We start from the raw sequence: 17,621 nt of genomic DNA, 5'->3' as shown, positions 1-17,621 counted from the left end.
TTACTGTACATCAATAACTTTTTTATTTACCAAAAGTACTTTGCTTTTCCCATCAGAGACTGAAAGTTTGAATCATTTACTTCTCTGTTTTCATTGACTCATGCTGACACAGAGTTTCGATACAGCACTTTGTTTTTATTATTTTAATTTGGGTCATATCTAATCTATCTAGGGCCTAAAGTTAACAAAATCGATGTTAATAAAATATGTTATATGTACCGTATGTATATGGAGCAGACCACAACAGTGGATTTCTTTCCCAGGCCCTCGGTGATGCATATAATTCCCATGGCTGTGTTTATATTGATACTTTGTGTCCAAGGGAAACAAAGCAGTGGCTGACTCACAGAAAGACACAACAACATAAGAAATACCAGCTCCATCTGGCAAACACTTCTGTAACAAGGTTATTACAATCAGCAATATTGTGTTAGATATTGTAATACTGAATCTGGACCAGCTCTGTAGTTTCTGAGAATTCAGTGTTTCTATTGCACATTTTCACATCTGAGACATCCCCGTCAGCACTACCTGGAGCCAAACACATCACACTGAAACCAAATTTTCCAATTTTTTAATATTATTATTTCAGTACCCTTACTCAGAGCTGGTTATAGTGTAGCATTAACTCTACTCGTACTCAAAACACAACTACTCAAGAAAAACTTAAATAACCAATATGCACATTCAGTATGCAGTGCAGACATACACCATATACTCTGCATTTATTTAAGTGAGTATGAATGGACCAGCAATGCTCAGTGTAAATGGCATGTATGTGTGAATAATACCGCAATAGTGCAGTTATAACGTATACTGTATAAATACATATCACGATAGAAACATTAAACAAAATGCAAATAGTGTACACTTAGCCATCCAGGAGCTCAAACAGTAGCATGGCACTAGTAATGCCAAGGTCATGGGTTCGATTCCCAGACAAAGCAAGAACTGATAAAATGTCAGCGTGTACCTTGAATGCAATGTAAGTCACGTTGGATAAAAGCATCTGCCAAATAAATGTTAATATTATTAAAATACATGCTAGAGTATACATATTGGATGTTACAGTTAAAATGAACGTGAATAATATGAACATGATTATCAGATGATGCCAATAATAAGTTAGACATAATTATTATGATATACAATGTACATAATAATAGTTTACTATAAGGCTAAAAAGTGCAGTACTTAGTAAGAACGAATGGTAATTCTGAATTTCTCTACTTGACGTTGGTTTAAAGCAAATGATTACAAAACATTTAGATGTGCAGTTAAAATGAGAATGACGAACTTGTTACACAGGAATTCAAGGAATTAGAGACTGAAACCGTCTAATCATCACACCACCCAGAATGCATTCAAGATATGACAACCCAACCCTGGTATATGGGAAAAGGGTTGTGTCTTTGAGCTAGATGGATTTTTCACCTGCTGATGCTGGTACAATAACTAATGTGAGGTGGATGATGACCAATAGGAAGAGCTTGGCTATGTTACACAGTATATTATCTATGTTGGTTAAGAGGTTAAAAAGTAACTAATTGTGTTACTTAGTTACTTTTATGGAAAGTAATGTTTTACGCTACTTTTGCGTTACTTTTTCTTACCGGGCTGGGCTTGCTTGTTTGTTTTTTAAATGTAATCAAATGTAAATGTAAAGGTCCTTTCACACAAGTGAAATGAATAAACCTCAGGCTGAAGGAAACACAAATTCACTCCTGTACAGTAGAGGGCGTAGCTCAAACAAACCTTTCAGCTGTGCTACCATTCTGAACCACAGAAGAATAGGATACAGGAGAATAAAGTTCAGCAATGAAAACAAAAATATCTTAAGTCTATCTAAAGTCATTTTTACTTATTAGTATGGTTGAATTGGGTCATCAAATTTCAGTAGCAAAGACATTGGTTAATAAAATGAAATTAGAGTATATTTGCATTATTTCATATTTAATTATGGAAGGTTTGCGTAATATTCTCAGTTTGTATTTTACAGTTTTTAATACTGAATCTGTTTTTGTGCAAGTGAGATGAGTAAATGCCTGCTCACATTTAGTGTAGAACTAAATTAAATATCATGTTTAAACAGATACGCCTCTACACTTTTCACGATTTCTCTCAACATGTGGACAGGAGAGGTGTCAGTCAATAAATGGGAAAACAAAGTAACTTGTGCAACTTATTTGAAATAGTAACTGAAATAGTAACATTTAAAAGTAATGTGCTTCTTTATTAGTTACTAAAAAAGTAATCTGATTACATAACTCGCATTACTCCCCCAACACTGGATGTGCCTTGTTGTCTCCTTACCTCTTGTCACAGAGTCAACCACACCTTTAGCGCCAGATTCCTACACACGCTCTCAATCACCCGACTACTGACCAGCACCACCTGCACTCAGTCATCATCACAGTCACTATTTAAACCTACGCACCTAAGCTCAACCTTGTCTGGTCTCGCCACTCTATGCTGAACACTTACCCGACTGCCTTCCTGTGGATACTTACCTGTTACGATCCAGTTCAGTTTGCGGTCCTTTTTCCGTCTTCAGTATCAGAGCGTATTGACACTGCCAGTACTCAACTTGTTCTTCCCTTTAATTCAACTCTGTTTTGTTATTACCTGTGTTTGCATTCTTCTGTTCCGTGACAGAAGACCAGACCAACATGCAACACGAAGCAGATCCCCGCGATACTGGCAGTCCACCTCCGGATCCGTTTGCTGTACAAGCCATTCGACGCGCACTTCAACCACCAGCCATCTCTTCTTCGATATACTCAGTGACATACTCAGGTGAGGCTGAGGAATGCAGGGGTTTCTGCTACAATGTTCATTGTTCTTCAAAATGCAACCACATCTCTTCCCTAATGACAGTCCGAAGATCACACACAATATCTTGCTGTTAAAAGGCCGAGCATTGCAATGGGCACAATCCATGCGAAAGTCAAACAATACAATCATCAACTCTCTTATAGCATTGACCCTTCACCTCAAGGAATTCTTCAGTCAAACTGCCAATGCCCTTTCCATACTTGATCAATTTTACCGACTTTGTTAAGGTTGGTCCTCTGTCAATGACTATGCATTACAGTTTCACACTTTGGCTGCTGTCAGCGGATGGAATGAGACTGTGCGATTTGCGGCTTATCGCCAAGGCTTGAATATCAACATCCACCAGCAGATGGCAATATATGATGACATAAACAGCCTGGAAAGCTTCATACAAAGATCTATTAGAATCTCCCAACGTCTCACTGCCTGTGTACATGAACAACACGTGCTGCTTTCTCCATCTACCTCAACATCAGTCACCCTTCCAGCACCTGAACCCATGCAGATCGAATCAGCCCATCTTTCACAAGTGGAGCGTCAAAGAAGAATTAACAAGGGTTTTTGCCTGTATTGAGGTGCAGTGCTTCCTGTCTGTCTCGTCCGACCACCACGCCCAATGGTGAGTACTATTCAAACACCTTCTTCCACTGACTCTCTGGTGTATACTGATGTCACTTTAATAATTTCCCAACATTCTGTTTCAGGAAAAGCCCTAATAGATTCTGGATCTGCTGGCAACTTGTCTCTCAACCTACTTTGCAGGCTTCATCTTCAATGCTAATCCTGTTCACAAACTCTAAACATACACATCATTCTGGGAAAACCTCTGGGCTGTGACTAAATCAAACACTGCACCCCTACAGTGACACTCTGCATCGGATGTCTGCATCATGAAAAGATCTCGTGTTGGAGGGTTCCACGGCGGATATCATCCTGGGACACCCATGGATGCTACAATACTCTCCTTCCCTTTGCTGGAAAACTGGTGAGGTGAAACAGTGGAGCTCCCATTGTTTTGAGAATTGTCTACGATCCATTCCTAAACCTCCCAGCAAACACCCTGCTCAGAAACCATCTTCTTCATCATTGGGAGTCGCACTTGTTTGCTTCATGGCCATTAAGAGTCCCATGATTAACGTAAAGCAGGAGATTCTTCATGATTACCATGCATTCCAGGATGTATTCAGCAAACAGCTGGCTACAAAACTACCACATTGGCCATAGGACTGCGCAATTGACCTGCTGCCTGGGGCAAATCCCCCTAAGGGTAACCTTGCCCGTATCCACAAGGGTGATGAATGGAAGACAGCATTCATTACTTCATCTGGGCAGTATGAATATCTTATTATGCCATATAGGCTGTCCAACTCCCCATCTGTCTTCCAGGGCTTCATGAATGAGGTGTTCTGGGAAATCCTTTATCATTTCATCATCTATATTGACGACATCCTCATCTTCTCCAGTCTGAACATCGCCACCACGTGATGCAGGTCCTGCAAAAGCTTCGCCAGTACCACCAATGTCTGAAGTTGGAGAAATGCGAGTTCCACCACAACACTGTCCATTTCCTCAATGTCATCAACCATCACGGCATCCCGATGGAGCAGAGGAAGGTATAAGCCATCAAAAACTGGCCACAACCATCGAAAGAACTCCAATGCTTCCTAGGATTTGTACGTTTCTACAGAAGATTCATCCATAACTTCAGTACCATCAGTTCACCACTCACCTCCCTGCTACGTAATGAGGCCAAATCTCTGTCCTGGAACCCCCAAGCCACTTCACCATTCAACCAACTGAAGACCGCCGTCTGTACAGCTCCTATCATGACCCATCTAGATCCAGAACTCCCCTTCATCATCAAGGTCGACACCTCCATCACCAGGCTAGGAGCTGCACTCTTCCAGCGGCAGGGTGAGCCTCCCAAACTCCATCCATGTGCCTTCTTCTCTAAGAAACTGTCCCCAACGGAGTGTAACTATGACATCGGGAATCGAGAACTGCTGGCTATCAATCTAGCCTTAGAAGAGTGGCGTCAATGGCTGGAGGGAGCCAAACAGCGCTTTGAGGTCATCACTGATAACAGCAATCTGGAATATCTTAGTGACGCCAAAAGACTCAACACCCGTCAAGCATTCAATTTGACCGTTACATTCCGGCCTGGTGACAAGAACCAGAGAGTTGATACCCTTTCACATCTTCATCATCCTGAAATCATCTCCACATCTCCAGAACCCATACTCCCTCCAGCCTACCTGTGGATATTTACCTGTTATGATCCAGTTTCAAACTGTCCAGCCTTCAGTCCTTCTTCCGTCTTCAGTATCAGAGCGTTTCCCAGCCACAGTGTGAACTGTCACTTCACTGCCAGTATCACCATATTGATCTACCACCCAGTTACCCTCCTTGCTCTTCCCTGGTGTTTAAATAATAACACCTGTGTTTGCATTCTTCTGTTCCGCGACACCTCTATATGCATTTGTCAGCTTTCAGACGCAGCTGGACTGTGGGAGGTGTGGTATAAGAAGAGGGTCAATTGTTAGTGTTGTTTATATTGCTTTATTTTTCAAAGAATCAATTTTTGTTAATAAAAAACACTGTTAACTGGTTCACTGTCCTTAACTCCTTCTTGCCTACCTGAACGTTTATTCTCATGGGCCCCCTCTAACTAAAGTTATGAGTCAAAAGTCCAATTATGTGTTTTCTCTAGGTTTGGATTTTGGTTTCAGACAGCTTCTTATAATATATTATAATATATTTGGTCAATTCTGTTATCCAAAATATAGCTACAATTACATTATTTTTTTACTATTTCTTTCTAAAGATGCTGCATAAGTTAACAATAAAATTAAATGAATAATGAAGGTTCATTTGAATGTGTTTCATACATTTTTCGAAAGAAAGAGAAGAAACTTAGCATTTTAGGCTTCATAAACAATGCTTTCTAGAAAGTTGTTCTCTGAGCAAGCAGAAGTGTCACACTTTTTTGGGAAAGGAAATTACATTGAAATGAGTGTATTTTTGACGGTAAACACTACCATCCCTGTCCTCATCTGACTTATTAGAGGCTGGTAGAGACGGGTACGTAAGCTATCACTGACGAATTTATGTGAACGCAGCTAAAGTGTGTCAGCAGCAATACTGCGAAAGCAGAAGATGGTCCTCCTCCTCCTCCACATGATCTCCTCCTGAACTTGACGCGTTTTGGCTCCTGTAAGGAAGTTTGCCTTTAAAAGCAGAAGAGCGGAACGGGACAACACTCTATCAGCGCAGCGGGCTTCGCATCTGTAAAGCATTAACTTCAACCGAGAAGTATTTGACTGACGGCACATCACCGACCATGGGCTCTTCACGCGGCGTGGGACTTTATTTGACGCTTTTACTTGCTCTTCTGTGCGATGCATCGGAAGGTAAATACAACTCTCTAGGCCTGCGTCACGCTAATGTTTTTATGTCGTTTGCACAGAATATAGGCTAAATCTCTGACATTGATCACTGTTGCATATTTGCTAGAATATATAATATGAGCAGGAAAGGAATGATCAGAGAAGGAATGTGTGGGGTGTCCATGATAGTATATTCATATTTAGTTGTTTATATCACGTTTTGTAAGGCACTGTTCATGTGACATTAAGTTATGTTCCATGGAAACCAGTGTTATAACGTTATATGCGTGCATGTTGGTTCTTGTGCAAGCGTTTTTTTCTTTTTTCAAATGGCTAATACCAATGTGTCCTACTTTTCCAGACGCTCCCCCGCATTTCCAAAGGGAAATTACTGATATGCTGGTCGATGAAGGTCTGTTTGGATGATGTTTTTGACTTTAAAGTTTACTTTGGACCATATATATATATGATAAAGACAAAACACAAATATTTTAGGAATCTGTCAAAAACGTTTTTTTTTATTGTCATTTATTAGACATAACAAACTGAAACAACTAAATAGTCTTTATTCACACATAATAACAAAAAAAAAAATTATATATTTTATTTTTATTTTGTATGACCTCCTTTGGCCTCAATAACAGCTTGCATTCTTTCTGGCATTGTTTTTATGTACTTTTCCACAGTCTTTGTTTTTTATTGACTTGCAAATAGTTTTTAGTTTTTTCCAAAGACATGGTTTTGATGAAACTTTTGTGTGATCTATCATTAATTCCATTAAATCCAAACAATGATTACATTTTAGCATTAGAAACATAGCATTAATCATCAATATACTGTTAGTTTAGGGCAGCTGTGGCACAAACCTTTCATTAGGTTGTGGTCTATTAAATTTGTTAAGCACTGTATTACACACACTCTTAAGAAAAAAAGGTACAAAAGCTGTCACTTGGGGCAGTACAATTTCAAAGGGTACCTAAATAGTGCATTTTAGTACATCAAGCATACAAAAAGTGTGCATATTAGTACCTTATTTGTTGGCTACATTTTAGAACCATCCCAGTGACAGATTTTTGTACCATTTCTTATGAGAGTATATATATATATATATATATATATATATATATATATATATATATATATAATGTATGTTATAGATAGACAGATAATAACACTATAGTGCATTGTTGTAAATATCAACATGTTAGTGAATCGGCCGCATGTATTTAGCTCAGCAATGATTGCCTGTATTGTTTTATACAACTATTAACAACAATATCATAATTATTATAACGTATGGTAATTAATATTCAGTAACTTACCATTCAGACAAAAAATTGTCTATTAGTTGTTACATTTATTTCCAAAAAAGCCAAAAAGTCAAACTTTTCATGTCACCAGCACAAAGCTGGTCTGTTAAGGTGTGTTAGGAAAAAAAATTAATCACAGAAGAAGATTTATGTTTGAGTTCACACAGAAGTCAATATCTGTTTCAGCTGTGCAAAACACCTCTCTGAGCTCAACAGACACAGCGTCTGTTGAAACCCGGGGGGTAACGGTGAGACACCCAAACTGAGAGTTTTCCCGAACCAAGGGTGTCGGATAATTTAAATAAGTTCTAAGACAGAAGGGGGACCATTGTGTTTTCTTGCTTTTAATTGAAATTAGTTCTAAAACAGAAGGGGAGGCCATTTGTGTGTGTGTGCTTGTTACTTTTACCCTGTATGGAAAAGTACTGACAAGAGTTGCTCAAACATTGGGGGTATAAATGTTTGTGGGTTCTTTTGTGTCCACAGTTCACACTCGGGGCAGACATTGTATGGTTGTGTCGACTGTGGACTCTTTCTTGCAAAAAATTAAATCTTTATAAAGAGAATTTTAAAGAGAAGTTTGTCTCTTATTAGTGATGTAAACTAATTTTTGCCACAACAGGTGCGATCACACATGGTTGTGTCAGGAGACTGACCTGTTTGTTTTTTTCTTTTGGTTGCAGATTTCCTTCAGAAAGAGGCGACCCCTGAGGGTAAGTCTGTGATCAGTGATTAACTTGCCCTGTTGTCGATCGATTGGTTTATTTTTTTCTCATAATAAAATAATAAAAAGCTTTTAAAAAAAATTGTGTAGCAAGAAATACTTTTCTCTTGCTTATTTCAGAAAGGGACTTTTTGATGCTGCAGAGACAGATTATCCCTGACCTTTCCAAAGTGTTAGGTGAGTGATCGCTCCATGTTCTTGAATGGAAAGTCAGTTAATTTGTACTTTATGGTGTTTTACATCATTTCATGTGTTCTTTGTATGTATTTAGCTGCCGGCCCTTCAGACATGAACCAGAGAGAAGACACAAACTTTCACCCTGACCGTGTTCCAATAGGTACACATTATGTGTTTGGTTTTAGGAGCTGAGATTTATTTCAGTAATGTGTCAGAAGAAATAAGAGAAGTCTTAAGTTGAGCATTTACACATTTATATAAAGTGCTGTGTGACACTGTTTAATTTTAAAGAAGCCTTGGACTGCTCTTGTTGAATAGCAAAATTTTGCCTGTCAAAATCTTTTAGTCTTTCATCTGCTAATCTTTCATCTTTCATCAGGTCGCCCAGTGTTTAGCCCTCGCTCCATGGGAGCCAGCATGGGACCAGAGGTTGATTTCCCCCCAGCCTTTCCAAATGCAGGCAACCTGCAAGATATCTGTCGGTTTAGTAAAGCTCCGACCAGATACCAAAAGGACACGTTTCCTCAAAGTGGCTTTGGCCATGAGCATCGACAGGCTGATGCTGTCAATCAACTGCAGTCCTGGTACAGCGTCTGCTGTGGCATTAATGGAACGCAGGAAGAGCAAATCTGTTGTGCTGAACAAGCGGTGAGAGTCTCAACATTATTATTATGCCTTCCAATGATTGTTGGAACTGTCACAAGAGGCACTCAGACAATTAGAGTGCTTTCACACTGGCAGTTTAGTTTGAAACAGGGCATGGGTCGCATTAAAAATTTGTAATGTGAAAGCTGTCATGCTGACCCAGAAGCACACTGGGGTACCGAACCCAAGCGCACATGGGGTGCGCACATGTTCAGGAAGTAAAGCAACCTACACATGCGTCATCATACATAGTTCTACAGTATAAAGCGCATATAAGGGATGATAATGATTTACTTTGGATAAGAGAGTGAGTGAGTGTGAGTGTAATCATGCAGAGTGAATGCAATCAGAGTGCCAAATAAATGGCTCACAGTCCGCTCAAAAGAGTCCATTTGCAAGCAGCAGAAAGCCACCTTCATGCGACGCACATAGAGTAAACTCAAGTGTTGTTCACTCTGCTGCGCGTAATAGCTCCAAATGAATCACAATATACTGACCTGCATCCTGTTTTCTAGTGTTTGAATGAGATAAACATCACACCAGGGTTCGATAGAATCAGGTTGAGTGTGAAACCAGACCAACACTGCGAGGGGCACCGGGAACAATCGCGCTCAGACTCGGACCACAGCAAACGTGCCCAGTGTAAAAGCCCTCTTAGACAGAGATGAAAGAATGTGTCTTGATTATAAAGACCTTTCTTTTATACTTAAAAGGATGGTTCACCCATAAATTGGATGGTTCACCCATAAATTATCATTGTTTACTCACCGTCTTGTCGTTCCAAACCTTCTGTAGAAGCCAAAAGAAGATATTGTTAAAGGGATAGTTCACCCAAAAATGAAAATTCTGTCATCATTTACTCCACCTCAAGTTGTTCCAAACTTGTATAAATTTCTTTGTTCTGATGAACACAGAAACTGCCAATTTTAACTGCCAATTTCCCACATTTTGAAGAATGTGGGAAATTGAACAGTTTTGGGGCACTATTGACTTCCATAGTATTTTTTTTCCCTACTATGGACGTCAATGGTGCCCCAAAGCAGCCTGGTTACAAACATTCTTCAAAATATCTTCCTTTGTGTTCAACAGAACAAAGAAATTTATACAGATTTGGAACAACATGAGGGGGAGTAAATGATGACAGAATTTTCATTTTTGGGTGAACTATCACTTTAAATGTTTTTTTGTTTTTTTTCCATATAATGAAAGTCAGTGGAGTCCAAAACAATATTGGTTCCCATTGACTTTTTATTGTATGGACAAAATACTGACACATATTTAAAAATATCTTCTTTTGTGTCCCATATGAGAAATAATACAGATTTGGAATGACAAGAGGGTGAGTAAATGATGACAGAATTTTGGGCTGATAAAAAAACACTTAAAGTAGTGGTTCTCAAGCCTTTTATGTCCAAGACAAGGCCCTTCTGTCTAAGCTGATATGTACCTATGTTGTAATAGAAAAAAATAAACTCAAAAATAAAAAATATGAGCTTTTTAATAAAAATTATGTTAATATAACAACATTTAAATAATTTTAAGATTGCCCCACCCCCTGGTTGAGAACAACTTCTTTAAAGTTGGCATGAAACGAAAGGTGCAATAGACTTTTCCTTCCTATTGTGGTGTGTATGTATAATTGAAATGACTGAATATAAGTCTGAGGTGTCCCCTGAATGTGTCTGTAAAGTTTCAGCTCAAAATACCCCATAGATTTTTTTTTATAAATTTTTTTAACTGCCTATTTTGGGGCATAATTATAAATGAGCCGATTCAGGGCTGCGGCCCCTTTAAATGCTCACTCTCCACGCCCACGGAGCTCGCGCTTGCCTTGAACAGTGCATAAACAAAGTTTACACAGCTAATATAACCCTCTAAATGGATGTTTACAAAGTGTTCGTCATGTATACTGCATGCATGCATCGGATTATGTGAGTATTGTATACTGTTATATTGTTTACATTTGATTCTGAATGAGTTTGATAGTGTTCTGTGGCTAACGGCTAAAGCTACACTGTTGGAGAGATTTATAAAGAATGAAGTTGTGTTTATGAATTATACAGACTGCAAGTGTTTAATAATTAAACTATTACGGCTCTTGTCTCCGTGAATACAGTAAGAAACGATGGTAACTTTAACCACATTTAACAGTACATTAGCAACATGCTAACGAAACATTTAGAAAGACAATTTACAAATATCACTAAAAATCATGGATCATGTCAGTTATTATCGCTCCATCTGTGTATGAATTCCATGTGACCAAACAGAATGGAAGCAGCAAGAAGTGGAACGGAGTGCTGCAGTAATGACATATTTTTGTAAGCTAAACCAGAAGTTAGCATCACACTGGTTCCCTCGATTTAAAAAGAAAAAAAGGCTTTTCGGATTCTTTGTTGGATTTATACAGAAAATAAGCTCTGTGACCAACAGTTTATGATTCTTAAATGTTTTGTTCATCATGATAATCTTCACAAATGAACCCAACTTTAATGAATTATGAAACCTAAATACAAGTAAAAAGCTAAACATAGGGTATAAACAAACTACACCACAGTCACATGACTTCACTCAGCTTCCAACAGCTCTTTCAGATATATTTTCCCTAAAAGTTTGATTTAGAATAGTATGCAAGATCATGATTATAAATGCAAAAAGTTGTCATTGATCCAGCACCAAACATCTGCCACTGGTTGAGACATGTTGCTCTATTGCTCCTTCTCAAACAAACAAAACAAACAGCCACAGAGTCACAGTGTTTGTGTACACTCACATCTGTTCTTAACAGCTTTCAGATTCCTCACATTACTAAAGCAGAAACTGCAGATCTAGGGAGACGTTACTCAAGTTTGTTTTCTTATCCACTAAAAGTGTTTATATGGACATTGTGCACTATCAGGAAAATATCTGTGCTCTCATGTTTGATTAATGCGTCTTTATATAAAATCTTTTACTATTTAGTCTGGTGAGAAAGTATCCAAAACATTGGCAGCCATGAAATGAACCAATGTCAAAGTAAACAGCCTTGAGTTCGATTCCCTCATGACTGTTGCACTCTTCGCTTTCATAGTAAATGTAACTAATTATAATTATACTAAAGCTGTTTATTTATTCCTGACTATTGTCTTTACTATCATTCAGTGGAAGAAGAGTCTGTCTGCATACTGTACTGAGGAATTCTCTATTAAGACCAGTCACTACTTCTGCTGCAAGAAGAACGGGAAGGCCAGATGGAGCTGTTTTGATAAGGAGGCTTCAGATTCTTCATATCACGTCTCCTCCGAGGTCTCAAATGCCAACACTCCAAAAAAGATCAGAGGCTTCAAATATAACCCCCGTGCTTGCAAAGGGTAGGTTTCTAATGGAGTATATGCAGTATGTTTTTGGTTTAAGGGACAGATGAGGGTTTTCAAGGGCATTTAAAAAGAAAAAAAACAAATCTTTGGAAATTGTTCCCATGAATGTAATGTTACCTGAGTGAATCAAGATGAATTAGATAAACAGGGTACAACTGTGATTTTTTGTTAATTTTTTTTTTTATTGATTATTATATTCTGTATTTCTTTACCATGTAGAGGTTATTTTAAGAAGCATTTTATTTAGAATTTAATACTGTTAGTGTGGTGTATACCATTTTATTCTGTACTGGCTTTCTCTATAACGCAATGGTCAATGTAACAAATGGCATAGTGTGAGATTGCTTGATGCTGATATGGTACTTGGAAGCCTGAACATCTGGGATAAGGCCTCTAGAGGCTGTAGGGTAGATTTAAAATGCACATATTTGGTAATGTTTGTGCATATTCTTGCATATCGCCTGGGAAAGTACCTAAACAGTAATGGTCACACATTTAAAGATTATGTAACACTGATAATGTATTAAACAAACTCCTAGTAAACAGTATAAAAGCTGACTGAAGAAAGCAGAGGAGTTCATTGTCTTCTCCTTTCTCTCTTCTCTATCACCCTATGTAAATTAACTATCTTTTAGTAAATACTCAGTATTACACCTCTGGCTCCTGACTAGTCATTCTTCAAACCCTGATGACACAACATTGGTTACACCACATGATAGAAGGTCACATCAAATGTTGAAATTCTATACAACATTGAGAATAAACATGTTTGTTTATTATTAGTGTAGAAGTGGTATTCTTTCTTTTCTGCTCTATCTATAATGACAAAATGTTAGGTATGTAAATGTATAGCTTAAGTTCCTTTTTAAACACAGAAATATAGCTCTTTCAGGTCAGATTGACGCATTGTTTTTATTTGCTTTCAAATGACAAAACACTTTAAATGGTCAAAACTGTTATTAAATGTACAAATGCTATAAGCTGGCTCTTTTTCATTATCTTATGAAATTGTACAAAAAAACATTATTTCATTGCTTACAATAATAATTCAATGCAATTCAATAAAGTTCACTCTCATTTATAAACAAATATACAATGTTGTTTTTATTGTCAATCCACATGACATTCAAATGTGGCGAAAGAGCCACAAAGTTCATGTTTAACAAAATTAAATTGTTATTTCCAAATTTCAGTTATAAGTCTTACAAACCTTCTTGATTTCCAATGATAAATAATATGCTACTGCATGATGTTTCTTCAGGTTCAGGTTTCTTCATCTTACGATGAGATTAATTAATATATTGTGCAACGTAATTTACAAAAGACAAAAAATGTTTTCAAAAAGTATTGTATTTATTGTTTTATTATTTATTATTTATATGTAATGTATTTATTTTCAAATTAAGTTTAGATTTGTCTAATACTGCACCAGTCATAACCACCAAATGATATTTTGACACCTAAAATAAGAGGAATTTAGCAAAACTATAATATATTTATATATTATATAATATATCTGAACAAAGGGAAGCAGATAAATACATGGGAGTATTATTATTATTTTTTTTTTTGGTCATGTCTCAACCCTTAAAAACAGAAATGAGTCATTCTCAGTGATAATTAGTCACCGCCTACAGCTAATTTTCTAGTTGTAGGTGGTGATGTAACAAATACACATTCGTTCCACCATGAAAATTAAGGTTTGCAAATGAGACGGAGGAAAATAGAAAGTATTAATACTTCCACTGTCTTTAATCATCCAGCTCAGTGGTGGCTTCTCCAAGAGCACCTCAGAAGCAGCCTAAAGTTCCAGGCTTCATCTTTCCACCTGGCTGTCCCAATTCCTCCAACATAGAGCAAATCTGCACTCATCGCCAGATCCGACCACGATACTTCACCAAGTGTCTTCCTTGCACTGGGTATGGCTGGCTGGTCCGTCAATCGAAGGCCATCAATGTCCTGGAGAGAGAATATAACCAATGCTGTAAGGAGAAAAAGGGTCAACAACACTGTGCTTTAAAGAAGGTGAAGAAGATAAATAATTCAAAAATAGCAGTTTAATCCCAATTTCAGAACTATTTTGAACTGAAAACAATTGCAGATAATTGTTAAATTCAAGAGTAAATAAAATATTATATTATATATATATATATATATATATATATATATATATATATAATATATATATATATATATATATATATAAATATAAATAAATAAGGAGGCCAGTGTATACAACAGAGCTGTGTGAACTTCATTCCACTCCTGTCCTCAAGAGACGGACTGGCGACTGATGCTAGGGGCTGCGTTCTTTAGCGACCTTGTTAGTGTGCCTGCCTCCCATGCCAGAAATGCCGGTTCAAATCCCGCTCGTCATGGTGCAAGTAGAACTGGAGGGGTTACGTTGGTGCCGTGACCCGGATGGGAGTGACGTTTAGAGGGGCTAGTAAGGCCAGCTAGTAAGAGCTGTGCAAGTAAACCTCACTCCTCTGTCCTCAAGAGGCACACTAGCGATTGGCGGCTTGAAGCTGCGTGCATCCTTGTTACCGTGCCCGCCTCCCATACCAGACACTCCGGTTCGAATTCCGCTCGTTGCAGTGCGAGTACAACCAGAGGGGTTAAAGGTTCCTTGAAGACATAAGCCAGGATTCGACCTTAGTTCAATTGGGTTGTTAAGTAGCTTTTATAAACGTGCCTTTACTGGTATGCATCTTGAGACAAAACAAGTTGCTTTTAGTTAAAACAGCTCAAACATACATTTTAGTCTGGGAGTAGCTTAAAGGGTTAGTTCACCCAAAAATGAAAATTTTGACATTAATTACTCACCCTCATGTCGTTCCACACCCGTCGTCTTCACACTTCATTCATCTCCAGAACACAAATTAAGATATTTTTGATAAAATCCGATGGCTCAGTGAGGCCTTCATTGCCAGCAAGATAATTAACACTTTCAGATGCCCAGAAAGCTACTAAAGACATATTTAAAACAGTTCATGTGACTACAGTGGTTCAACCTTAATGTTATGAAGTGACAAGAATATTTTTGTGTGCCAAAAAAAACTAAATAATACTAAATTGTTAGTTTTGATGGATACAAATATATCCATCAAAACTAACAAAACTTTTTTTTCCCACAATATCTTACCTTTAAACTGTATTTATCAAGAACTAAGCAGTAACAGCTGATTTTTGTCACTCAAAAGTGTTAACATTCTTAATGAGCTCTTTTTTTTTTTATCTACTTCAGTGGAAGAAGATGGTTGACAAGTTTTGTAAAGATGAGAAAAAAACCAAAGGACCAAAGTTTGAGTGTTGTGGAGAGAAGAAGAGAGAAGAGCAGTACACTTGTTTTGCATCTGCTGCTCCAGATCCAAGATACAACTCCACTGATCCAGACCTCAGTGATGATGCCGCTGCTGCTGCTGCTCCTCCAACTCTCCATGCATTGTGTGATACACATACAACCATCAAGAGCATGTAAGATCCACTTTATTCCTAACTACATGTTTAACAAATAAACTAACAAAAAGTTTGGGGTCGGTAAGATTGTTTTTAAAAGAAATATATTAAGTTCACCAAACCTACATTCACATGATCCCGTCAGAAATCATTCTAATATGCTGATTTGGTGCTCAAGAAACATATTATTATTATCAATGTTGAATACAGTTGTGCTGCTTAATATTTTTGTGGAAACCAGGATTTTTTTGTGACAGTGTAGAAGACTTTACTGTCACTTTTGGTCAATTTAATGCAGTCTTGCTGAATAAATGTATTAATTTAACAAAAAAATAAATAAAACATAATAATAAAATACATTTAGTGTGGCCAAACCTTTTAATGATAGTGTAATGTACATGAGGATGAGCTCTGAAATTCTCTTTCTACTGGAATAGTGTTTTATACTGTGAGAATCATATGAATTTAGGTTCTGTTAAGTAACACATGCAATTGTTTTCATAATATAAATGTCCTTTCAGATATCAATGACCATGAATGCTGGTCAAAACAAGGACAGTTGAAAAATAATCTCAGCATGCGATTACATGGTCGACCTTCGGCACAGCTAAACATTTGTTCAAGGACAAAAAAAATACTAAATACTAAAAGTCTGAATTTAATTGTAGAAAGTGTTTCTCGATTTTGGTTTTACAATCATGCAGCAAACTATAGGCACTTGAAAATGAAGATATTTACAAAATATTTCAAGAATTAGTAACTCAAATCTAATTTTTATCACCCACAGGAAGGGTTTCCCCTTTTCAGTAGATAAAATGGTTGAACGGTGCTGTCCTCTAGTGTTACACGAGAGACCTGCATGTATAGAGGCCGAGGTAAGGCAAGCTTTTGGGTTGATTTTCTCCATATATTTGTGTGTATTAAAAATCTTCTAGATAAATAAATGTAAATTGTAAACAGCCACTTTTGACGCAAACGAATGGCTAAAAGAGTAAACTCAGCAAAAATGCTATTTATTCTTGTCGCTGGCTTTAAAACTGTCTATTCTCTCGCAGCTCGACAGCCACCTGAATGATATGTGCAAATCGAAGGAGCTGGTGAAGCCTCATTGTTGTGAACCCACAATCAATCACCGTGCCAAATGTGCCACAAAACTGCTCCTGCATTATATTGGCAAGGCAAATAAAGCCAAATATAGTGGGAGGAAGAAATGCCCCCTCATCATTCAGTTTGAATTGTGTCACAGGTCCAGATTCATAGAGAATCCCTGATACCATGAATGTGAAGCAGTTTATGCAGAGTGCATACATTTCAATATATCTACACTTGAGTTAAACCAAACCTGAACCAAGTTTATTTCTTTTAATATGCATATTCTATTTCTTTATGCAGATTTCTTGCCAAAGGTTTTGTATTGATTATTGAGACATTTTTCAGACTTTATCATAAAATAACTGCTTGATATTGAAACTTGTTTCCCAATAATATACCAAATTATATGTTTGTGTGTATATAAACAAAATGTCTGTTGTTGTTGTTTTATATAAATCTTCTGTTATTGTACATCATTTACATTTCCACAGGCAAATAAAACTCTACAGAATAGTTCATTTCTTTGTCTGTGTATTATATTGGCCTACATTCAGGCAAGAGTTGACTAAGCCTATAATGAAGGTAAACTTTAAAGGGTGATCTTAACTTTTAAGGCAAAAACAGTTCTTTTTTTCAG

General features: G+C 37.3%; 1 protein-coding gene across 2 annotated transcripts; it reads left to right on the top strand.

Moving 5' to 3' along the window:
• The first annotated feature begins 5,907 nt into the window (after positions 1 to 5,907).
• On the top strand, positions 5,908 to 17,490 carry ecm1b (extracellular matrix protein 1b). 2 transcript variants are annotated; one of them, XM_067392829.1, is made up of 11 exons: positions 5,909 to 6,245; positions 6,583 to 6,633; positions 8,215 to 8,244; positions 8,376 to 8,432; positions 8,527 to 8,592; positions 8,812 to 9,080; positions 12,219 to 12,427; positions 14,197 to 14,458; positions 15,681 to 15,910; positions 16,680 to 16,767; positions 16,948 to 17,490. In XM_067392829.1, exons 1-11 carry the CDS (start codon positions 6,176 to 6,178, stop codon positions 17,161 to 17,163), a joined length of 1,548 nt encoding a protein of 515 aa, XP_067248930.1. In that variant the 5' UTR covers positions 5,909 to 6,175; the 3' UTR covers positions 17,164 to 17,490. The 2 variants fall into 2 exon arrangements, with proteins under 2 accessions (XP_067248940.1, XP_067248930.1); XM_067392839.1 differs by lacking the exon at positions 6,583 to 6,633 and having other exon boundaries at positions 5,908 to 6,245.
• Positions 17,491 to 17,621: the final 131 nt, after the last annotated feature.

Source organism: Chanodichthys erythropterus, chromosome 2 (assembly GCF_024489055.1).
Source record: "Chanodichthys erythropterus isolate Z2021 chromosome 2, ASM2448905v1, whole genome shotgun sequence".
Taxonomy (NCBI): domain Eukaryota; kingdom Metazoa; phylum Chordata; class Actinopteri; order Cypriniformes; family Xenocyprididae; genus Chanodichthys; species Chanodichthys erythropterus.
The sequence above is the reverse complement of the archived record's forward strand: the minus strand, read 5'-3'. Positions and strand labels throughout refer to the sequence as shown.